General features: G+C 38.3%; 1 protein-coding gene across 1 annotated transcript in view; it reads right to left on the bottom strand.

The window, feature by feature from the left end:
- Positions 1-9,290: 9,290 nt before the first annotated feature.
- Positions 9,291-26,030, bottom strand: part of SNCB (synuclein beta) — a 33,178-nt gene continuing 16,438 nt past the window's right edge. Inside the window, exons 3-6 of the mRNA XM_026726479.2 lie at positions 18,916-18,957; positions 17,932-18,050; positions 14,565-14,654; positions 9,291-10,031 (exon numbers count right to left, since the gene is read on the bottom strand). Coding sequence (XP_026582264.1) covers positions 9,999-10,031; positions 14,565-14,654; positions 17,932-18,050; positions 18,916-18,957 — 284 coding nt within the window. The 3' untranslated portion in view covers positions 9,291-9,998. The remainder of the gene's footprint in view (positions 10,032-14,564; positions 14,655-17,931; positions 18,051-18,915; positions 18,958-26,030) is intronic.

Genomic DNA, 26,030 nt, shown 5'->3' with positions numbered 1-26,030 from the left:
TTCCATAGAGACAGAACAGAGACTTTGCATTTAATGTTGGATTTAAAATATTAAATGTTTTGCTTTGGGAGAAGGAAGAAAACAATAGTATCAACAAACAAGAACATCTATAGGTAGTTCTCAGTTAACAGCGGTAAGTGGGACTGGAATTTCCAGTGCTAGGCAATTCAATAGTAAAGCATAACATCATGTGACCACAGCGCGTAGCGATAGCAATCCCTGCAGTTCCCATTGCCATCATTATGTCAGGATTGCAGGTCATTAAGCGAGCACCTCCTTGCAACTTCCTGCTGACTTCTGACAACCAAAATCAGTGGGGAAACTAGCAGCCACTTGAAACTTCCAGGTGGCTCACAAGAAGACTGACAGGCAAGTAAATGGATGGTTGGATGGCCAATGAGAAGCACATGTGCACTAGGGCTAGGGGATGGTACAGAGGGGATGCAAGCAGCCCTAGAGATGCGGTGCTTTCCCTGCATGGCCAGGATAGTGAGCCTAGGAGAGGGAAGTCAGGTGAAGATGACAAAGATTAGCTGTGGAGGGGAGGATGTCATAAATGCAGTCTGGCTCAAATTTTTATCACATGAGTAAGGGATGCTGTAATAGTCATGAGTTAAGGATCAGTCATTGCATTCAATGGATGTAAATTGTGGATTTTTAGAATTTTATTCAGAATTATATAATAAGCCAAATGATGTATTGAATTGAGGATATATGAGGCCTTTTAAAATAAAATTAATTTGGTACATTTAAATTACACAAAACCAACTTTTATTTGCTTCACTATCTGAGGTAAAAACTAAACAAATATTTTTTGAAATGCCAACTTGTAAAAAACCAGGTTTAGATGGATTTCCTGTCAAGTGGTATAACACATTCATAGATCTGGTGCCAAAACGAGATATATTTGAAAAGGGAATTTTATCACCAGTATTTAAACAGACATACTACAGTTATACCAAAATCAGGTAAAAATCGCACACATGGCATCATTGATTGGATGGACAACATTAGGATACAATAATAAAACTTTAATATTTCTGAAAAGCATTACATCAGTTAAAAGTTATGGAATGGAATGGCTAATTAAAAAAAGATTAAACCCTTCAATGCATGCCAAATTGACTTTATGGAGTAACCAACTTTGAAAATTGAGAAACAGATGAATTTTTAACATATTCTGTGTTAAGACATAGATACCATCTATCAAATGTAACCCAATGGCAATAATTATAATTACAACATTTAACATCATAGTTTGGACCAGCAACATTTTCAGCTTCTGAAACTCTTGAAATACTGGTTTGGTTAAATCCTTCAAAACCAAAAAACCTGTTTATTATAAATCAAATTGTTATGCAAATTTTAAGAAATGAATGGAATAAAAAATGTATAAACAATGGGAGTGTCTTAAATTCTATAGCAAGGATGTCAATAGGCCTCAGATTATGACTATGGAGCTCCATTACATTTGTACAGAAAAGATACGTCAAGAAAGCACTTTGTTGGAGATGTAATAGAGATCATGTTTCTCTTAAAACATGTTTCTACAATGTCCAATGGACCTACACTTACCGAGTTTTGAAATAAAATAATGTATTATATAAATGTCATTCTGCAACAAAATGTAAACTTTTCATAAGATATGAGTTATGTAGATAGGATATGGAATTTGACAACTGGAGAACATAAATAGATTCTTTGTACCCCTACTATGCCTAAAAAGTTGATTTGCAAAGATAAATGGAATACCTTTGGATACTGGAAAGATAAATATGTTTTTATTTATTCAATAGGTTGAGGAACTGATTGCACTTGCCACTGATCGATTGATTGTCTATAGAGGTAGTCCTCAACTTATCAGTTGCTTAGTGACCATTCGATATTACAATGGACCCCCTCTCCAAAGAGTACTTAAAACTTGGATTAAAAATTCCGATGTTCTTCCTCCCACAGTCATCACATTTTGAGTGCTCAGCAACTCACCCACATGTTCGGCTGTTTGCAGTAGTCTGCAGTCATGTGACCATAATTTACCATGTTTTCTTCCAGAAACCAGTATTTACTTCCAGTTTCTAGGGGGGAAAATGCCCGTTGTAGGCAATAGGTTCACTTAATAGCTTTCAATACCATCAACCATAGTATCCTTTTGGGTCAGCTATGGAGACTAGGGCTGGGCAGCACAGTTTTCCACTGGTTCGACTCCTTTCTCAGAAGCTGGACCCCATCAGTGTGACTAGGGAATGAGAGCTCCAGTCCTGGATCACTATCTTGTGGCATGCCACAGCGCTTGATATTCTCTCCACTCCTTTTTAACCTCTATAATAAACTGCTGTATGAGATCGTGCATCACCATGGGTTGAGGTATCTGCAGTACGCTGGCCATACCCAACTCTATATTTCCACACAAGATCCACCATCTTGTCATCTTTGACTCTGGATGGTAGTACCCCAGACAGATCCCATCCACACCTTGGGGATTGTCCTGGACTCACAATTCCTGCTCAAAGAACAGGTGGCAGTCATGGCTAGGAGAGCCTTTCCACAACTTCGGATTGTGTGGCAGCCTTTGCTGGATCAGAAGTCCATGTACTCAGTCATTCAGTCCCTAGTCATCTTACTGTTGGACTATTATAGTACATTCTATGTGGGGTTGAAGAGCATTTAGAAGGTGCAGCTGGTGCAGAGTGCAGTTGTGCAGGCAATTCTTGGGGCCTGAAGAATGGCCCATGTAACACCATTGCTCCGTGAGCTGCATTAATTGCCAGTCGGTTTTGGGGTACAATTTAAAGTTTTGGTAATCATCTTTAAAGCCTTTCATAGCATGGGTCCAGGCTATTTGAGGGACTGTTTCACCCCACTGGATTGGCCCATCCCACATGTGCTGGCAGAGGAAGCAAGCTGTGGATCTCATCGGCCCAATTATTCCAGCTAACAGGGTCCAGGGGAAGGGCCTTCTCCGCTGCTGCAAATTCCCTCAGGAACATTTTGCCCCCAGTGTGAGGCCAGCCTCAACCCTCCTGACCTTTCATAAGGGCCTAAAGACTTGGTTCTGCCAGTTAACTTGGGGACCCAATGGGAGAACATCACAGTGGAGGTTGATTGTTTAACAACAGATCCCCCTCCCCCAATCCTATCTCCACCCTCCCCATCTGTAATTGAGTTGTAGCATCTGCAGATATTAAGTGTGCGTGTGTGTGTGTATCGTTATAAGTTGCCCAGAGTTACCTTGTGGTAAAATGGGTGGCCAATTAAGGAAGGAAGGAAGGAAGGAAGGGGGAGCCAATCCATTAGACATGTATGGGACTCATACAAAATACAGTAGTTTAAAAAAATGTATAAATCTATTAGAAATATATACTTACTTAACTAATATTTGCATTAAATAAGTATATATAGAATTGTAACAAACGTTTTTCTTATCATTTTTTCACTTTTTGTTAAAGCACTTTCTGTTTTGTTCTTTTTGATAGTACATGTACTTCCATCATTAAAGATAATGCTCTTTTTCTTTCTGTCATTAATTATAAATAAATAAGTAAATAAATTTCAGAAGTCCAGTTTTTCAGCAGTCATAACTTTGAACTATCACTGAATGAATAGACATTAAGTGAAGAGTATCTGTGAAGACCACCCTAAGTAGCTTCACAAATGGGCCAGGGATGATATGGAGCAGCAGCCTGAGGTGGATATCATGGGGATTTGTCCTTCAAAAATATTACTGTCTTCAGGCTTCAGCAAGCAGGATAGGAGATGTATTCTCAGAGAGACAAGTGAGGCAAAAGATAATGCATAATGTAGGTCATGCAAATGCCAAAACTTATGTACCTGCATGCAACATCTCCAATTACCTATTGGGCATTGTAGAATTTTGTAGGAGTACGCCTGGAACAAAGACCAGGATACATTACATTGAAGCATTAATTCACTTATTGAAGCACTGGATGTAAAGACAAGCCAAAAGAGGATGAGGTTAAAGCCTCAGCTAATTAGCATTCCTTGGGCTTCTAATGTTATTGTGGTTGAGTTGAGTTTTAGTTGCCCTGGGAAATTGCTTTTTTGCAATTGCTTTATTTGTTTTTTCAGGAAGATACATTTGGGTTAGGTGGTTTTTAGTCTGGACCTCTAAATTCTCCTTCAGTTGCATTCGTATTATTATGTATTCATGCACATATTTGTGTTATTGTGGTTTCCTGCAGATGTCATTAACTAATGTGACAATTGAATTGAGTACAGGAACATAGTATAGCAGTGGCTAAATGTCAAACAGTCCAGAACAATGAGTTATTCTTGGCTTACCTGTGCAAATTGTATGTCCTATGTCACTTGAAGACAAATTAATGACTAACACAGCTATCCATCCATCCATCTATCCATTATCTTTCTACCCACCTACCTACCTAATTTATATGTGCTCATCTTGCTGTCCAAAGTAATACTCAGTGTCTTAAACATAATAAAACATATGGAAGTAAAAACAAATATAAATATGATTGAAATTACCAGAGATCAAAGCATGGGTCTGGAGCAGAGAGGTGGCGGTGGCCTCTCTGTTACTACACTAGCTATTTCCAGCCAACAGTTCCTCCTTCAGGGCCCCATCTAACCAGAACACATAGCCAAGTTTTAAGGCATTTCCTGAAGGCCAGAAGGGTGAGGACAGACCTTACTTCCTCCATCAAGATGTAATGGTGAAGGCATTTCAGTGTCTTCAGTATTGACAAAACATATTGACAACACCGAAGCTCAGTAGTTATGATTTGTTGTTCCAGATTGTCAACCATTAAGCATCTGCAGCACAGTACCAGCACTTCTTCTCAGACAGCATTGTGTCGTTTTAGGATTAAAAAAAAACAGCTGTCATGGATTTCCCATGTTGAGATCAACGACTTGGTATTAGAATAGAACAAGATATCTTACTTACTGTGCTTCTAACTCTATGCCTGGTATTGTGCTATGCTTCTATACCACCATCCATCTTACATCCATCTTACAACAACTTAAATCATTTGCTTAACAACATTCAAAGATACAATGGCACTGAAAAAAGTGACTTATGTGGTCCTCACACTTACAACCATCACAACATCTCCTGTGATAACCTGATCAAAATTTTGGTACTTGGCAACCAGCATGTATTTATGAAGGTTGCAGTGTTCCAGGGTCACTTTATTGCCATTTGACACCTTCCCAGTTTCCAACAATCAAAGCTAATGGAGAAAACAAGATTCACTGAATTAATGCATGATTCACTTAAGAACCACAGTGATTTGCTTAATGAGCATGGCAAAAATGTAGTGAAATCAAGCATGACTCAATAACTACCTTGTTAGTGATGGAAATTCTGGTTCCAATTGTGGTCATAAGTCAAGGACTGCCTATAAATGATTTTAATCTTCAGTTTTAAATTAGAAAACTGATGCCAAAGTGTTGGACTTCATTCAATAAGGAAAGTCTGTTTAATAAATGACACCCTGAATTAAATGCGGAAACAGGACTAGTGTTAAAAGAATGAGCTTTTATCATTCTCTTTAGGAATTTGATAACAACTGTTGTCCTGCTCACTGATAAACTGCAGCTCCCATTCTTCATATGCCCAATTATTCTCAGATTTGAAATCAACACTTAAGCTGTGCAGAAAAGCCATGGGTCTAGCATCTTTGACTTCAGAATGCCTAATACAATCTTTGTTAAGCAACTGTTCAGTTACCACATTGCTGAAAAGGTAACTTTGTTTACTTAGCAAATTTGTATATAGCCACCCAAAGTAAAAAGTTACTTTGGATGGCTTACAAGGAAAATAATAATTAAAGCCGTATCACTATAAAAATCAGGCATAAATTAATAATAATAATAACGTAAAGGAGTAACACATAAAAGAACCCCCAAATGGCAAGAGGACAGCCGTCATGTAGCTTCACTGAATCAGTTTGCAGGCTTGCCATTTGATTCTCAGGCTAATAGAAAAACCATGTTGTCAAGACTTTCCAGATGGCTAATGGATGGACTAATCTCATCTCAGGTGGGAATGGTGTCCCAGAGGGCAGGAATTATAATATAAAAGGCACATCTCCTGGGTTCTGTCAGGTGGAACCTCCTTCACAAACAGCATGTCTCTATTGCACTTGATGGGGCATGTAGGTGTAACCAGGAAGAGACAGTCCCTAAGATAAATTTGGTCCCATACCATTAGCTTTAAAGGTCAAAATCAGCACCTTGAATTGCATCTTGAAAACTAGTAATCAATGCAGTTTGCAGAACAGAGATGTAATGTGTACCATTCTAAAGGCACACATAACTGCCTTGGCAACTGCATTCTGCACCAGCTGAAGTTCCTGGATCCTCTTCAAGGGCAGTCCCAGGTAGAATACATTACAACAATCTATCAACTTTGTGACCAGTCCTTGCATTTATGATCTTTACAGGTATATAAAGCAAAGAAAAGCCGAAGAATGGTCATAAGTATAGTTGCAGTTTCACTTAGCAACTGCTTTGCTTAACAACCAAGTGCTGGCTTCAATTGTGGTTGCTAAATAAGGACTAGCTGTATATTCCCATTTGGGAACTGCTTCACTTTTTTTCACATGTCAGTCTTTATCATGGGTGATGTTGATAATCTCTGGTGAATGTTCTTCCCTTCTCCTCCAGACCAATTCTCTATAAATCACTACCATTTTTCATAAAAGTATATATCCTGCATGGCAGCAACAGAGCCTTTTCCACAGATGGAGACCAATGTTTTTTTTTTCTTCCATTACTTCACTCATAGAGGAGCTTGAGGCCAATTCAGGCTCTGAGAAATCTAAGTTTCATTTGATAGTTTTGTACAGTAGTCATGAGAGCACGTGATTGCTGGAAATATCTGCAATTCAGAATAGGATCTGAGGCTTCTCAATTTGATAAATGCATGTATATAGTCATCCGTTGCCTCTTCTGTGAGGCAGCTCTAAAATCCTTTTTCCTTTTAATTGTTAAAGACATGCAAAGATTGGGGACAAGGAAACAAAAAAAAAATAACATTTTACTTCTCTAGCAATTCCACTTAAGATTTTAATTTTATTTACATACTGATTAATATTAAGTTTCAATTCGCTGAGGGGTCACTTTTACAACACTAATTATTTAGTTAATATTGTTGGTTTTGCAACATTTGTGATTATTGTAAACTAATATCAGGTTTATCACTGAGGCATCATCCTGACAGTTTATTCAGTCTCCTACCTGCCTCTTCAAATTAAAATTTTGTTACATGGGCCATTTTACTGTCACAAATTTCCCATCTCATCCATTATATCAATACTTTCATTGATAGAACATATTTTCCAGTTCTTTTGTTTTCTTTGCTGTGTATTTTGGGCTTTAACAAATTGCAAGAAAATAGGTTCTGATAGGTCACATTATGAATGAATAAATTAAATTATTTTTTATTTTTTCTAGAAAATCAAAGTTAAAGTTGATAATCTATGAAATCATTTAGTAATCAACCTTGTGCCTATTTCGTTTAGTAGTTTAATTGCTAGTCTTAAATGCGACATTATAGTAGGGGCTAAAATTGTGCAAGACAAATTGCACAACATGCTGTCATATTGTGTGTGGAATCATCAATTAAGCAGGAAATACATGTTTTTCTTGACAATTGTGGGGATTAAAAATGCAAAAGAACATACAGGATTCAAAAGGGCAATTCAGAATTGCTAAACAAAGTAATATATCTTAAAATATCAAACATACAACCATCATTCTAAGACTTTCAGGGATAACATATAGGTCTGTAATCTTGATATGTATGTATCTCAGACAAATAGACAAATTGGAAGAAACTGGAATGTTTATCGAGAAAGCTTTATCACAGGAAAGGGAGACAATGTAAGATTGGTATTGATTTTAAAATAAAAGTTGTAATAAGAAACTCCACAAATTATTAAGCCATCTATAATTTAACAAAATAACATGAAAATTAGCAGCTACAATATTGTTATTAGCAACTATTCGGATATTGGTAAATTGTTAGGGATTTCAAGCCACAAAAATAGATTTTGTGGTTAAAAAGACTTTAAATTTTATCTCATTTCAAAGTGGAAGGCACACATTTTTCTGCCCTGTGGCAGTTTTTCTGAAGCGTGATTTTCCCACTAAAAGTAAGTAAAATATCTTTTTAATCAAGATTTATTATATACCATCTTCATCAATCACATGAATAGCATTATTCTTAATTAATGGCAGTGGAACTGTTTTGGAATTGGATACTAGATCAACTACTTATAAGCAGGCTTTGATGTTAACTGGACTGTATTAATTTCTAATAATTATTATCTCAGAAGACAGTGTTGCCCTAATATTTTAAGGCCGAATAGGGGTGTGTGTGTGTGTGTGTGTGTGTGTTGACATGTTTATCTTTAAACTACAATAGCTCTCTTGGATCAGATCTAGGGCTTATCTAGTACAGCATCCTGTCTCTAGCAATCACCAATCAGATGCCTCTGAGAAGCCAATAAATACAATAATGCAAATACTTTCCTTCTCTGATAATGGTTGCCTAGTGATAGCTTATGGGACTGAAGCTGCTTTATGGCTTAATGATATCTAACGAAACATTTCCAATGAATTTGTGTCAAAAAGTAGTCTAAACTACTGTTTCTTGTGACAGAACATTTTATAAATTACGTTGTATCTATCTTTAATTTCCCGTAAATCAGCTTCAATGGAAGTGCCTAGATTCTATTTTTATAAGAGAAGGAGAAAAAATATTTTTATTTTCTCTGCACCATGCATAATTATATTCCTTACTTTCTTTCCATAAGGTTCTAAGCCCTAAATGTTACAATTTTTCAGAAAAGGTATTTCTGTCCTTTGACTATTTTCTATGTGTTTTCTACCTTTACAGTTTATTTTTTAAAATCTTGTACCGTATAGAGTTCTGATTCAAGTATGACTGCACAATAGAGGTGGATACAATATTGGCAGTTCAATTTTAAGACCTGTAGCTTATTCATCTAGGATGAAAAAAACATACCTGCTGAAGGGGCTTTTTCAGCATTTCCAATGGATGTTCCATTTTACTTACTGATTGCTTATACTTTAATTTGGAAAAAAATCACTGAAGTTGTGTTAGTTTGTAAGAAGCAACATCATCTGCTTCCCTTAGACATTACAAAATATACTGTTCTCAAAGCCTTGAAAGGTCAGCAATGTGGACACTTAGCCCATTGAAAACTACCTTGTTCTCAGAAAAGCACAGGTTAACTGCTCTCCCTCTTGACCTATGAACCACGTGGAAGCAGAAAAACAGCTACAGTCAAGAATTGGCTTTATTCATGGAGATGGGTAGCTGCATCACTGGCAGCAACCCAGGACTGCACACACAGCGACAGTGGGAGGTATATATCCATGCCACAGTCAAATATACAGAGTGCTGGGGGCAGGAAAGGAAAGATGCTCCTTTTGTTTAGGATACATAGACACAACTTCTGCACCGTTAAAATCAGGAAGTCTCTTTTACATGACCAGGACAGAGATCTTCTTTTAAAAAAAAAGTTCCAATGATAATGGAACGGAGTTGACATGATTCACGTGCAAGCAAATGTACAGTGGGCCCAGTGCAAGGTCCCAGTCAAGGACATGGAGTGCTCTGTTTAAAAACAGAGAAGATACAACATGCTGCTTACAGACACATGAAATCTGGCCTTACTGCACTGGGAGGGAGACAGGCAGTAAGGCCGGGCTTTAAAATGTACACATGTACACAAACCACTGCAGTCGCGGTTTGTCTTCAGTATTCTTTCTCTTTAACGCTAAAGACCACAATACATAAAACACTGATCCTGATGAGGTCTCTTGGAGCAGAACTGGAGGAAGAACTCATGACAGGATGGGGTATGGGGGATTCTCTCCATTAGCATCTGCATCAAGATCTTCCCTTGGAGAGATGGATGTGGATAGGGAAGAAGAAATTATTGTTATTGTGCTGCTGGTGGAAGTGTCGGGAACAGCTGTGGCCATTATGCTTCTGGCTCATAATCCTGATATTCCTCCTGAAAAGAAATTGAAAACATTAATCGTACTAGATGATATAAGACATGAGACAAAATAACCCATCTCTAGATCAGATAACAGAGAAGCTTGCTCTACAGATCCACTCTTCTACTTTTTACTTTCTATCTTTATCCTATCAACTATAATGGTTTACTCAACAGAACTGCCTACTTACAAAAGCCTCTTGCGTTTAAACATGGCGGGTAAAGTGATTGGTTATATGTATTTCTAAAAACTATTTTTACTGAAAATTTTAATTACAGTAGAATAAGCCAAAACCAACTAAGAGAAAAAAAGAGAATATGGAAGAAAAGATTCAAGAGAAGAAAAGGGGAAATGTAAGAAAAAAGGACAAATATATTTAAAGAAGTTATTTTTTTCTTTAATCACCACCACAAATATAAACAAACATAATTCTTCACCCCGTAAGATGAGAAATAAATATCTATTTTCCCCCAAATCCATCTTTATATGTTAATGCAGCCAATTGCAAACTCCATACAACAATTGATGTAAGTAATTCTTAACTACTTACTACTACTACTAACTACTTACATCAATTGTTGTATGGAGTTTGTAGTTGTATAATTGTTAATACTATATTATCTTTATAGCATTTTATTCTTGTATTCTCCTTGAATTCAGATCTTGGTTATTTGTTTTATCTTTTTAGATCATGTTTACTAGGACTTCCAAAAAGGCTACAAATAGTAAAAGGGAAAGTGGACCTCATTGCCAAAGCATCTTTACATATTGAGAAGTTTGCAGAGAGTGTTGCAATTGCCATAATCTTCACTGCTTGCTGTTGATATATGCTCTCCACCAAAGTTTTGAATTCTTCACTGGAGTTCATTCAACCTAGAACATCCCCGCAAAACTGATTTCCAATTGTTGAAGGCTTTATTCACATCTGAAAATATTTCTGTCTTTTTAATGTTGATGTTAATATATCTAGTGCATTTATAATAAATTTGTTCGTCTTCCTCTTTGGAATATAATCTGCCTGCTCTATGTATATCATTTCACTTCCCTATGCACTTTCTTGTGCACTCTGTCAATATAGTCCACATTCAATAAAGAAATTAATTTGGAAGAGTGAAGTTTCTTTGGGTTATTCCGTGTGCGTGTGTGTGTGTGTGCACGCATACTGCGCACGCATTAGGATTATATATGCTGCTTCCCTTGTGACCATATATTGGAAGAGCTTTCTTGGAGCTTTCCTTCTTTCTTTTCCTTTTAGCTGATTTGACTAAATTAAAATGTAGCATTCTATTCATATTTTTAACAATGATTATTATACCCTCTGCAGTTTCTATTAGGATATAAATATTATTTTCATACAATTTTCTGAATTAAATTTTTGTCTTTTTTCAGTTTCAAGATTAAAATTTGTCCATTTTTATCTTATTTTGTTTTTTTAATAATTCTTAACAAGAAGATTTTAAAAATATTCTGTTTTTTTCCAGATGCTATTTATTCTTGATGTAAGTTTTTCTGTTTTAATGAAGTGATGTAGTATTGTTTTATGTGTTTCTTGTAAACAACATAAGTTTTATATGTTCAGAGCTTGTTGAAAATTGTCCTTTTACTAAAATAATTCCATATAGGTTTAATGATTAATGCCCCCCCGCCATTTTGTTTGCAATTAATTTTGGTTTAATGCTGCAGTTTAAAGGGGCAGTGATGGCTTCCTGACAGGAATCTTCTCCCTACTTTGAAGTCTGTGGTATTTTTATTACTCCTTAGATTCTTAAGCCATAGGTTAATCTAAGAAAGCAAAGCCAGGGGATTTCTGGTCTCACACAGCCCATATTTTTCATTATCTAGCACCCATACAGGTACATTTTTTCAATATCAATTTCCAATGCTACACATTGCCAACTCCCATGCAAGCATATACTCCCCCCCCCTCTCTTTTCTTTGACAGAAAGATTCAAATAATCTCCAATCAATCAACCATTGAATTTCCATTCCCCTCTATTGGATTTTATAATGCCAACTATTTTCCTTCATTAATCTTTATAAATACAATTATTTTGACTACTTTTCACAACATTTCCGAGGCTGGAATAAAAGGAGAAGAGAATTGATTGCAGCACAACAGCAATATTATGGTGAGACAAACTTTTCTTTAAAAAAGAATGCACTCCAGAACTAAGATGTGCTCCAGAACTGAAAATACTGGGGAAACAGATTCCACTGAGCTCAAGTAGCAGTTAGATCTACTTCTGTGAATGCCTGCGATTGATAGAAAATAATGACAATTGAATAACCAACTAGATGTAAGCTGCCTTTGAGCATCCACATAACAAAGAAGTGTCATTTCAGCTATTTCTCTTATTTTTCTGTATAAAACGTAGAAAGACTGATTACTGGCAGAGAGATGAGATAGAAATACTGTAGAAGTTTTACAATGGGATATTTATTGGAAGTTGGTAAAAAAAATATAAAAAATCAGAATAAGAACTTACCATTTTACTTAAACCTGAAAACAATAGTGGTTGGATATAGAGATCTACTAAGCAAATACTGTTATGGAAGATATTTTATAACAAAGAAAGAAGGGAGACAAGGAAGGAAGAAGAAAGGCAATGAGAAGAAGAATCCGACTCAGACATGCTCAATCAAATGTTCAAGAAACTAGCAACCCAGATATTTATTTATTAAATTTATATGCTGCCCATCTCATTATCGAAATATCAGGACTGGAATGAAAACTTTAAATACCAGAAACAGGGATGAATATAATGGAGGATATGGAACTTGATTTAAAAATAGAAAATGAAGATATGAGAATGATATGAGAATGAATCTGATTTTAAAACAGAGATTAGGAACACTGCAATGAATATTCAAGTTACACAAATTAAATAATTAAAAGGAAAGCAAGAGAATCTCACAGTTGGAAGTCTAAGAACAAAAATGCCAGAAAATAGAAAGGATAAACTGAAATTTCATCAATTAAAATTCAAAGGCATCTCAGAAGAGTTCAAAAAAGGATATTTTGAAAGACACCATAAAGCTTTGATGCAGGGATTTTCCAAATATTAACACATTTTCAGGATAAATTCCACATTTGCAAAAGAAGAAAAATGACTCCTGATGTCTTATAAGATTTTTATACAAAAATGCTATTCTAAAACCAGAGATCAATATTTTAACTATACAAGAGAAGCAAATTCAAGACAGATTAATTGCTCAGGAGTCAAAAAACTTTCTATCATAGGGAAGCAAACTGGAGATGAAGAAAATGTTAAGTCTCTTCAGCCTTATCCTTAACAATGTATTTGATTTCAACCCATATTTCCTCTTAATTTTTTCCCCATTAGGTTTGGGACTTCATAGCAATTCCTAATGTTCTTGAAAATAGTGAGCTCAAATTCATATTGTGGAAGTTGATTGGCTTTGTTCTTCTCTGTGTAATTTGCACATGAACAGTTTGTGATCTATTCCATGTATATAATTTCAATTTCATTTAAACAATGTTACCAATAAAGATATCATTGGATTGCCAGAAATTGGTAAATCATTCTCCTTAATTTCTACTTTCTAACTCCAGACACATTTTCCTCACTGATTCAAATTTTGGCATTTCAGTCTCTCGTCAAAGGCAGCACATCTTGTTTACATGTTCTATTGATTTCAAATTCAACTTGACCATAAAACTCATTAGTCTCCTCTTTTTCTGCATCAGTAGTTGGAACATAAACTTGGAGAATATCACATTAAAGAGTTGTTCATGAAGTCTACTTTGTATTCTTCGGTCATTTACTCATTATATCCCAATACTGTCTCTGCTATATCCTTCATAATTATGAAAGCGATGCCTTTTTTTATGTCCTGAATAATAAACATGATATACTGGCTGAAAGTTCACAATTGCACCCTGTTTCAGTTTTGTGATATCTAAGATGTCACTGTTGATTAATTTCATCTTTCACTGTTCAACTTTTCCATGTTTATGTTTCATATATGCCATGTTCCCACTGTAATTCTTTCTTTGTAGCTTTGGATTCCCCCCCCCCCCCCCTTATGGCAGTATCAGTAACTAAATGTCTGGAAACCTTTAATCCACATTGTTAGTACTCCAAAAAGAGCTTCATCCCTTCTTCAGTAGTGAGTTATCTGATCAGCCTGGTAAATTATCAGTCATTTTATCTAGTCAATGCATGTGATTTTCTTGGTTAAAAAAACAGGAGTAGTTTACCAGTGCCTTCTTCACTTTATGAAATGATGGTTATTACTGCTTCCAGTAACTTCCTATATTGCTTCTGCCCAATAAAGGTGCCTGCTTGCTTTAGCATGACAGCTAGGATAATCTTCATGCTCTATTCGGACAACATACTCTTAGCATATATACCCATCATTCCTGGTTCAAATCTCCCAGGGAACTCCCACCACCATGATGAAGTAGACAGCAGGACTTGGGATGTGGTAGGGACATAGAAGGCTAAACTCCTGTATTCCCTTTATTCCCCAGAATTTCTCATTCCCATTTTGTGATCAGTTTGCCCTAATTCTGCTTCACTGACCTGCAGTGGCTCTTCATAATTCTCACTCTCGGGTTCCAACAGTGGCTCTATCAGAGGCTCCTCCACTGCTTCTTGACCAACCTCCTCGGGCTGCAAATGAAAAAGGACAGCCAATATTACTTATTTCTGCCAGAGCACTTCCAAAATGTCCTCTGAAGGTTTCCTCAAACAATTAATTTATCAAGCCTAAATAATTGGCAAACAAAGGAATAAGCATCACATGGATTTCAGAAATACATGTTTAATTGCTAGATTGGGGCAAAAACATAATCTATAAAACCATAAGAGTAAATGCCCAGGCAAAGTTATAATCAGTCTTTTTGAAACTCTTCTCACAGTTCCCACTCCTGGATTGTCTCTTTTCCCATAAACTATACTATCATGAAATTTCATAAGCAGCATATATTTTACAGGAATGTTTAAAAATACTTAGAAACTAAAAGACTAGGTAATGAGGAATAATGAGAGTGGAGAAAGTAATGGCTGTATTTGTACAACATACCAAACACGGTTAACAATAATTTACTGGAAATGTTTAGATATCTACATGAATTATACTTTAACAACCCTGGTTGGATTTGCAGTATCTAATTCACAAGTTAGCTTAACATGTTATGCAAACCAGCCATTGTTTGATAGAATGATGTACTCTGTCCTTCTATATGTTATTGTATGATGGAAGATCATTTAGAGCAGAGTTAATAGTAATCAGGTATTCCACTTATCTTATGAATTGGCATTGTTAGCCAGTCACATCCTTCTTTTCACTGGGATGTTCAAGGAAGGTATAAGATTGCATGAATCTGGAATGAATGAATGAATGCTTTGCATTTGTTTTTGCTAAAATAGTTATAGAACTGATATCTTTATTATGCAATTAAGCTGTATTAATTTCCTGAAAAATGGGCAGGAAGGGTAATAAAAGAAAAAACAACTAAGCCCTGCTGAAATTTTTTTTAGCATGGATTCTACAAAGGTAAATTGTATTTCAGTGTTTTAGAGTCTTGTTTAAAGTGCCAGCAGGTAAATGGAGGTAATCCTATCAACACTATATTCCTCATCAGAGAGTGTATTTAATGGGAATGGGGTGAGAGTAGGAATAAATGGTCAATTTTTTCAACTGGTGTCCTTCAAGGATCTGCATTAAGATCAAAGCTAATTTAACTTGTTCTTAAATTAACTTTATTTAATAATAGAGCAGGGAACTGGCTAAATTTGCAGATATGTGGTGGATAAAAACAAAAAATGACTGAGAACAGTTCCTGAAGGATCTTTTAAAACTTAACCAAGTGGTAAATACTGTTAAATATAAAGTGATGTACATTGGACAAGCTACCCACCCCTATGCAAATTCACATAACCTGTGTGAACTAAACAGAAAAAAACAGTTTGGGCTCTAGTTCAAGGAAGATGTGCAGGAGCTGTGAAAAAGGCAAATTCCATGCTAGGGATCAGTAGGAAATGAACTGAAAATATACAGTATTTTAACCTTTTAATAACCTTATATGGCTCAGCTGCATATTGAATATAATAGACTGTTCCAGTTGCACTTTTAAAATGCAGAAAGAAAGCTTAAAAAGCACTGAAGATGCTAACCGCAATGATCAGGGGACTCAAATGGTCTCTTTGTGATAAAAGACTAGAATGTTTAGGATTATTTAGAGAAATGGCAGAGACACAGCACATAACCAAAGTACATAAAATCACGCTTGGCATATGGGCCATAGATTCCCCCCCCCAACTTTCAAACATTAATGAGTTCATCTATATTTGAATGCCCACTGATTTGTTGTGAGGACAAGCTGTTCCAGCTCATTGGGAGTGTTTTTCAATTAACATGGTAAAAGACATCCATGCAGAGATTCCAGATACACAGAAGAATTTCGTCAGAAATCAGCAATAGTTAGATTGTTAGATTGACCAGTTAGATTGTTGCAGGGCCACCCACTCTATCCAGCTGCTGTGGCCCATGTCTCCAAAGCCATTTCTCTTATACTGTAGCATCCAATGAGATAGCTCTCATGGTGTACATGTGCAATTTGGATCAAGAGAATATTGGTCCTGTGAATGACCAAATACAATTCTTCTATGAAGTCAGCATTCCCATTTGTAAGTTCTTTACATATGTAAAGCATTAGTTATAGGAGAAACAGTCAATGGTTTTAGTCTTACTCCCTGGTTTTATTGAACGGCACAATTTTTTGTTTGTTTACAAATCTATAAAAAGCTGCATTCATTTCTGTGTTACCTCAAGTGTTCATAGGTAGTCTGGAAAGCTACAGCCCCCACCTTGCCACTGTCTGTTCAATGAGGTAGCTTAAAAACAGTTGCTGAACCTCCCACCCATTGATTTCAGCCTCTCTTGCCCTCTCCATGTCATCCTCCTTTGCCTGCCAGCTTCTCTATTGCTCACTGCTAAGCAATTGTCCTGAAAATGACCCCCATTGCTTCCTGTGAAAGCAGCAATAACAGTCTCAATTCCAGAGATGTGGTAACAGATAGGCTTGTGGATCCACGGTTTTTTAAGAATGACGTTGTTTCTTCCCATCTCAAAGATGGAAGGAAAGCATCAACATGGCTGTCGGGAAGAGCCCTGTGACTGGCAGTCTGACACTACTCTTCATAGGCTCCTTCCCCCCCTTGCTGAGTAGAGCAGCGTGCCTCTTCCTGCCTGAATGCAATGGCCTCATTTCATCTTCAGCTGTTGCTATTTTAAGCTAAGCTGGAAGCAAATGGTTCACTGGCAGCTCAGCTGCAAGATTCAAGAGTTTTTTTTCTCAGATTGGCAGTCCTGCAGCAGCCAGACAATTTCTGTAATACGGTTTGGTTTTCTCAGCCTCAAGATGCACAAGGTGGTGCTTCTGAGCACATGCCAGTCCAAATGTATACATTCATCCAACAAATTATAAAAACGAAGCATAACCCGCCCGCACCCCCCATGTGTGATGCTGAGCTAAACGAATATCACCACCTTTTACACTCTGCACAAATGATGGGATAGAGATTTTCACACATATTGTGGTAATATGTTACTGCACAACCCATATATGCAAAGACACTTGTACACATGCATTCCCATTCCTACACACCATGGTTATAGGTTCTTATCCAAAGCATACTGCATCCTGTCATGTAAAATTGTTGGAATGTCATTGCATTTTTCCTGCTCATCCTAATAGGTCCTCATCCCCAAATGAGAATGCAACCAACATAGCAAACCTTCAGCTTTTGAAGAATTAAATTAACAAAATATCAATATCAAATGTTACTCAGGTCTATTGGAGTCATCTATCCTTTCTTTCTGTGGTAGTTTTTAAATTCTCCTGCCCCTAGATTGATTCTTAATAGCTCTTATTAAGATGCCTACCTTCACATCAGTGGGAAATTCTTCTTTCTTGACCAGTCCTGTGGCAGCTGCAATATTGCCAGCTCCTGAAAAGACAGCTCCACCCAGCTGTGATGCCTGCTCCTTTGTCTTCTCAGCAACTAAGAAAACCAAAAAGACAGAAAGAAAAAGCTCTTGTGTCTTATGAGACCATACAATTAGCTCACACTGGATGTACAACATGTGGCCTTTCACAACTTGGCTAAGAAAGATGTTGACTTGGAACATAATTTGGCAGTACTGTACAAATGTACAACTACAATACAATGATACAGTCTATTCATCATAGACGGATAGAAGAAGAAGCATATGTATAAGGCCATGGAAGAGAAGCTATCACTATTAAGTCTATCTTCTTCCTGCAGCAAACATGTCTTTTTCTAGACTTGACACTACTTAAGTGTACACTCTGTACCATTTAAGCAAGTCATTTATTTTACTGTTCTGTACAAAACTACTTGGCCTCTTATCAGGAAAGCAGTAGGTCTCAAGTGAAAACTTTGCCCCAAGTGAGTGAAACTTTGGTCGGGGGAGGGGAGTAGTTTTGGGTTAGGTTTGATAGGTTTTTTTTGGGGGGGGGCATTTTTGGAATTCTAAATGTGCTATAAAATGATTGCCTGAAGATTTGTTGTAATTTAAAGCAGCCATTGCATCTCTTAAAATTCCTAAAATTTCCCCTCAAAAATGTGACCTAATTCTGCCTAATTATGAAATGTATACTTTGACATGAGATATAAAGCCTGGTGTCAAGCTGAGTCAAGTTGCACACTAACTGTACCTTAGCTAGTCCTTTTAGCCAGTTCTGCCAACAGGTGGAAGTAGATGGAACACTTTGTCCAGCTTTAGTTATGGGAATGATTTTAACAATATCACTGTTTTATTGGCACTGTTTTATTGGCTTGTTCTCATACAATTGCCCACTCAGGATTAAAGCTGGGGGAGAAGAGAAACAGCAATAAACATTACCTGAAGTCACACCTTGTACTACACCTTCCCGAGTTTTACTTCCTAAAGAGACAGAAAGGACGAACAGTTAAAATAGATATATGCCATTTCACTGGAAATAATGATAAGCAATTCATTCTATTCTATTTCCAGCACCTTTTACTATCTCCAGGAAATAGTTTTCCTTTTTTAAAAAAGTATAAGCTATGACATTTATCCAGGTTCTGGAAGGGTAGTCGTATTAGTTTCTTACAGCGAAAGACAAATCCTGTAGCATTTACAGACAAACATATTAAATTCAGTTTGCATTTCATCCAGCCTACACACATTTGCTTGCCCCTATTCAAGTTGCCTTCTGAAGGAAACATGGAAAGAAATTTGGTATCCCAATTCTTCATGGAGAGAGACCCATTTCAGAGGGAAGAGACTTCAAGATGAAATATCTCTGGCCAACCCCCACATTTTATAAATTGGGTGGCCAGTATCAATCAATCAATGAATGCAATGCTTGCAATAATTCCCTCAAATATAGAAGCTTCTTTGTGGACAGCAACTATTCCAAGCAACCAATTAGGACAAATATTCTTTTGTGGACAGTTCATTATTGCATTTGGAAGCGGGTACTTAAATGTGTGCCTCACATTATGAAACTGTTACATCTAGGGCGGGGGGGGGGGAGTGTAGTGAAAAATGGTGAGGCAAGGACATCATAAGGCTGTGAGTTATATGAAAAAGTTAGAGTTAAGGATGAAAGGAAGAGTTGCTCAATTCCTCTGTGCTTCTGGATAATCTAAGCTTCTAAGGCAATGTTTCTCTTGTTTTAGGCATAAAAGCCAGATTTGTAACTTTGGGCCACTCCTACCATTTGAGCTTGGTTGTTTTCCTGCAGATGTTTGATTGCCCAAACTAGATAACACCATCAGGGCACTGATGATATTACCTAGTTTGATCATGAAACTTCTGCAATAAAACATCCAAGTTCAGACAGCACCAAGGACCCCTCATTTCAACCCTGAGCTACAAATATTCTCCTCTGTCATCATTCCTACCCTCTAATTCCTACCCTCTTAGGAAGAAGGCAGTTGCAAAGCACTTCTGAACATGCCACCTAGGAAACTACATGAACTTCCCATGCAGGCACCAATAGTCAAATCTGACTCAAAGCTATAATTTATATATGTTCATGATTTACTACAGTTGTGCCCAGAAGATAGTCAACAAAGAGTATCAGTTTCTGTGGTCTTGAAATTGTCAAGTATAACAAAGACCTTCCTTATGGCTTTTTTGGGGTTAGCTATTCCTAAAACCTCATGGATGAAATTAAGAATATTCCAGACATCTCTGTCTGTGTCTGTCTGTACCCCTATGCGTGCATATACCACAAATTGTGCATAAAAATGAATCATTTTGGGCTGGAATCCCTGTTGTCTGTCTTCAGATAATATGCCTCTTACTTACTGAATGCCATCTAGGAATCGTAGCATCTGAGGGATGGCATATAAATATTTAAAAATGAAGAAATATATTGCATTTTTCTTACTCATAGATTGTAATACTTTATCACTGGAACCCCCACCCCCCCAGCTAGAGCAGCCAGTGGCGCTATGAGTGCTTATACAAGCATCACTAAACTCTGTGACATTATTAGGAATCAATGACATAACCTAACCATAAATTAATTTGCAAATCTCAAGGCATGGACTATGGACATAACACTGCTATTCTGCTTTCGAGCTTCATGAACTACAAGCAAAACACATATATCCTGAATAATTAAATCTCTCCCCGCCCCACCCTTCTTTAGTTTTCCATTCTTGAGACATGAGGCCCTTCTATAGTAGTTACTTTAGGACTCTTTGAAAAATCAGCAAAAGCCAAGAACGTTTCTCTCATATTCCAAAGAGAATATCATTTGAAGTTTGTGTGCTCTGCCTTTCTAGTAGTATAGCACACATCCTTCATGATTTTTAAAATGCTGAACAGTGATTCTACTTTTCTATCCTCAAACAAGCTTCTTTCATTTCACGTCTATTAGGGAAGGGATACTCAGCTCTGGCATTAAATCGGTGTTAGTGTTGGATAATAGAAAACACAGATTCTGTTATTTTTCTGGAAGGTCTAGCTGCAAATTACCCATGTTGCTGAGGAGAGGAGAGAAACAATGCCCTGTTAATATGCCTTCCATAGCACACAGCTTTTTCTGTAGTATTAAAAGCTTCTACTGAATGCTTGTCAAGAGACTTCCAAAGGCATGTGGCATAGAAACTGTCACTTGCACCATCCAAGTATCCAGAAGAGTTAAATAGAGCTTATTTCCTGTCACATTTTCTAGGATGAGTCAGAGGTTCCCCACTGTGAGATGTCAACAAATGCCAGGTGAAAGATAAAAAAAAGCCCAAATATATGATTCCATCAGGACTGACAATCTCAGTCAGAATCTGTACTGAGAATTGGTAACTTGCAAAGAAAGTGAGTCATGAGAGTACGGAGAATTAAGGTAGACACCAAACAATTGGCATCTTTGGGCATCAGCTTAATGTTTTATATTACAACTCCTATAAGCTTGTCACTATGGCCAGCAATCAGGATTTGTGGGTATTGTAATAGAAATATCTGGAGAGTTCCAGGTTGCCTATTCCTGGTCTAAATATTATATTCCACCTTCTAACTACAATGTAAGTTAATATGCACAAACAGCATAAGTTATTAATAATGGACATTAATTATATTCCATCTTCTAACTACAATGTAAGTTAATATGCACAAACAGCCTAAGTTATTAATAATGGACATTAATATTAATATTCCCTCACAGTGAGGGAAGCTGTGGAAAGATGCTCCTACTTTAGAATCATGTGAAACATTCCCTTCATGTATTAAAAGGTTTCACCATTAACTTCTATGTGGGAAATACAGTAAAACAAAGCTTTCCTCTATGAGGAGCAACCACTTTGGGCACAGCTTCTTGTTGTTCAATCATCTACTAATCTACAGTGACTCAAATAAGGTTTTGTCTTAAAAGTAATCTTCAATATTAAATATATGAGGAGTGTGAAATAATATCAGAGAAACCAGAATTTGTTTTTTGCTAGATGCAGTGTCTCGAAAGCTCTAGGTCTAGATGTATTTGGAATAGTTACTGTTTTTGTAATGAACTGAACAGAGTCAGGATTTCAAAGGGACTTATTCCCAACAATTTTAACAGTGATTCCCAGTGGAAAACCAAATGAGTCACTGAATGGCCAGACATAGGAAGAGTTATAAATGACACCCCCCCCCCGCAAAAAAAAGGTGACAGGCTTTGAACTACCATGTCAACAATAGACAATCCTGAATAAGATTTGCACCTCACACGGCATCTGCCAGCATTCTCTGTATAAATGTGCCATAGTTTCCTCCCCTCAGTGTGACTACTGGGTCCCACATCAAACTGTCGATCAACTTGTGACCAAATGTAAATGGAGGGCATATGCCAGTCCAGTATCTGATTTGTTTTAATATAAACGATGCTGCACTTCAATGATTAGATGGGCTAGACACTGACATTTAAACATCGATCTTTTTAACATATTTTATAATGTTTTATTAATCTAGAATTCTAGATGAAATGTTAATATATATTGCTAGTCCATGTATGATAAGCCATACCCTAAATAAGTAAATAATTTTAAAGGGACTAATAATAATATACATACACCAAACTGAGGCCCTGTTCCAAAGGTGTGTTTGAGATACTTTGTCAAGCATCCAGAAAGTATCCATTTTTTTAATGTTAAGGCAAGACTTTAAAACTTGAACACCAGAGGGAACTGGAGGAACTAAATATTATAATTAAAGAAGAATACTCAAGTTAAACTGACAGTTATAGAATGAAGCAAGATAAATATATTTTTTGTTAAGTCTGGGTGGTGGGTCCCAAAGAGAGACGAGACTCGTAGTACTGAACAACAGCTCTTTATTAAGCAACCAGATACTGAGACAAAAACCCTAGCCGCAGCTGTTCTTTTTATAGAGCTGACCGCGGCTAGGCAGCCAATGATAGGTTTTTGAGCTTGCTGCGCTTGGTGTTAGCCAATCGCGGCAAGCTCTATATGAGCCAATCAGAGTGTCCCATAATGACCAATCATGGCCCGACTTTTCCGGACCAATAGGAATGGGGGCCTTCAAGCCTGCTAGTACAGAACATCCCTCCCCTCTTGGTTCCGTCCGAGGGGCAGGGAAACGTAGTCGCGCAAGTAGGCGGGTCTTCGGACCTATCTACCTGACTTATGCAGTTCACAATGTCTTTGGTCATCGTCAGGTTCGGACGGGCTCCACGTCGCTCTCCAGCTACTCGAAGGAACCGCCTGGAAGGGTGAGCCGGGCCTATAGCTGCGACTCCCACCTGGTGTATCCGGGTCGGTTGAGTCGTTTGCTCTGTTGCTCCCGCTTGGATTTTCTGGGCTGGTAGAGCTTGTCCAGCTGCTACTTCCAGGCGAAGAACCTGTCTGCCACGGCTCCCTGTCAACTGGTAAGTCTAGTTGGTTAAATGTTTGGTTTCTGTTTAATGGGGGTTGTTCTGCTTGTTCAGAACCCAGTTCTTGTTCAGAGTTTGCGGTTTCTCCCCACCCTCTGATTTCTTGGTTAGAGTCTGTGAGGGGAGAAATGGCCAGCCTGGACCTTAGCTGGTCAATATGGCATTTCCAACACCTGCTATCAGTGGTTTCGAGTCAGTAGGATCGAGGGCCGGTGATCTGGGTGATTTTCGCAGGAAGCCATAGTGGGTCTCCAGTAAAGTTTTTTGCAAAAACAGTGTCTCCTTCCTTGAAGGCACGGTTTTTGCTAGAGGATCCCGGGGGTTTCTCTGGGGTGTAAGCAGGGTGCAGACGATCTAGGGGTGACTGGAGTCTTCTGCCCATGAGTAGTTCTGCTGGGCTCTTGTTGGGCGTGGTGTTGGGCGTGATGTGTTGGATCAGAAGCATTTTGGTGATTTTTTCGTGGATGTCGCCATGTTCAATTCTTTGAATAGTTTTTTTTTTTGTGAATTGAACCATGCGTTCAGCACTCCCATTTGCCGCCGGGTGAACAGGCGATGTTAATGCGTGTCGGATGCCACGGTTTGCCAAGTATTGCTCGAATGCCAATGCAGTAAACTGGGGTCCGTTGTCTGATACTATCACATCAGGTAGACCGTGTGTGGCAAAAAGTTTGTTTAGTTTTTTTATGACGGCTTCTGTGGTGGTGGTTTTCATTTTGCTTATTTTGAGCCACTTCGAGTAAGCATCAGCAGTAATTAAAAAGGTATGCCCTTTTGTTGGTCCAGCGAAATCAATATGGATGCGTGACCATGGGCCTCTGGGGGTTTCCCATTCTAACGGTGGGGCTTTTGGGGGAGCTGAACCAGTCTCTTGGCATCTGTTACAGGCGGCGACCCAGGTTTCAATTTGCTTGTCCATGCCTGGCCACCAAGCATAGCTCCTGGCCAGGGCTTTCATACATATGATGCCTGGGTGCCCCTCATGCAGCATGTTTAAAACTGTTTTTTGGAGCGTTTCTGGTATGATTACCCGGTCTCCCCACAGGATACATCCTCTCTGAGAAAAGAGTTCAGTTTGGCGGTTTTTAAATGGTTTAAAGGGTTCGTTTGTCCCGCTTTCTGGCCGTCCTCAAATCCATGGTGCCTTTTTATCCAGGAGTCTATGCAAGGGCTCCGCGACAGTGGCTTTCTGGGGTAGAAGAATATTATAGAAATTAATGAGTCCAAGGAATGCTTGGAGGTCCGTTTTGTTTTTTGGCCTGAGGGCTTCTTTGATGGCCCTTAATTTCTTGTTGGTAGGGTGAATTCCCTGTTCATCAAGGAGGTATCCGAGGAGTTCAACCCTTTCAGTACATAACTGGCACTTTTCTTTCTTTACCTTGAGGCCAGAGTCTTTAAATTTTTGTAGCACTGCTCTCAGTCTCTTTTCCAATTCTCGCTTGTTGGGGGCTCTTCTAAGACGTCGTCGAAATAGGGCATGATTCCTTTAATTCCTTGTAGCAGTCTTTCCATTAGGCTTTGGAAAACCCCAGGTGTGACGCTGACTCCAAACTGGAGTCAGTTGCATTTAAAGGCCCCTCAATGTGTTACGATTGTTTGAGCCTCGGCAGTTTCAGCATCGACTGGCAGCTGTTGATAAGCTTGAGCCAGGTCGAGCTTTGCAAAGATTCTGCCAGCCCCCAGTGAGTGTAGGAGATGTTGGACTACTGGCACAGGTAGGCACTCTGCTGCAATGCATGATTGAGGGTGGCCTTGTAGTCACCACAAATTCTCAGGGAGCCGTCTGGTTTGATAGGGGTGACAATTGATGTTTCCCAGCAGGCATGATCAATGGGTTCTAATACACCTTGCGCTATTAGTTTGTCTAATTGTTCGTCTATTTTAGGCTTGAGTGCAAAAGGCACTCGGCGCAGTTTGAGGCGGATGGGAGCAAAGTCAGGGCTAAGATTAAAGGAGATTGGGGACCCCTTGTACTTGCCTAGGGTGTCACTGAAGACTTCTTGGAAGTCCCGAACGAGCGTTGCTTCCCAGTCTTCATCCTCGGTGTGGTTGATGCCTGCCATCTCGATCCCCAACGGTGCGAACCATTGCAACCTGAGTAGACTGGGGCGGTCCTTATCGACGATTGTGAGTGGTAAGATGTTGGTACAGTCTTTGAAAGAGATTTTGAAATGTCCTACACCCACAACTGGAATGCGGTTCCCCTGATAGTCTTTCAAAATCAATTTCTGGTCGCTCAGTTCTTGGCGGCGTATGCTGGGTATTATACGCTTAATGGTCCACCAGGAGACCATAGAGAGGTAGGAGCCACAATCTACCTCCATGGTGCATGGTTGATTTTTGATACCGACCTCAATACGAATTTTTTGTGCGTCGATTGGTGAAGCGTGGCCGATAATGACTGTTTGGTACGTTTCCTCTCTTCGTGGTGCCTCGCTGAATTTCTTGGTTCTGTTGTCCCGGCTCCATCAGTTGTCTGTCAGGCGGTCCCGGTTTTTGGTAGGGTTGCCATCTTGCCTTCTCGGGCTGTTTCCCCGGCGCCGAGGGCTGAAGTTTCTTTTGTTGTGGCATACTTTAGCGATATGCCTTTGCTTCTCGCAAAAACGGCAAATAGCATCCA

This window comes from Pseudonaja textilis, chromosome 2, assembly GCF_049901715.1.
Source record: "Pseudonaja textilis isolate UNSWEBS1 chromosome 2, rPseTex1.2, whole genome shotgun sequence".
Classification (NCBI taxonomy): domain Eukaryota; kingdom Metazoa; phylum Chordata; class Lepidosauria; order Squamata; family Elapidae; genus Pseudonaja; species Pseudonaja textilis.
This window is presented reverse-complemented; position numbering and strand designations above follow the sequence as displayed.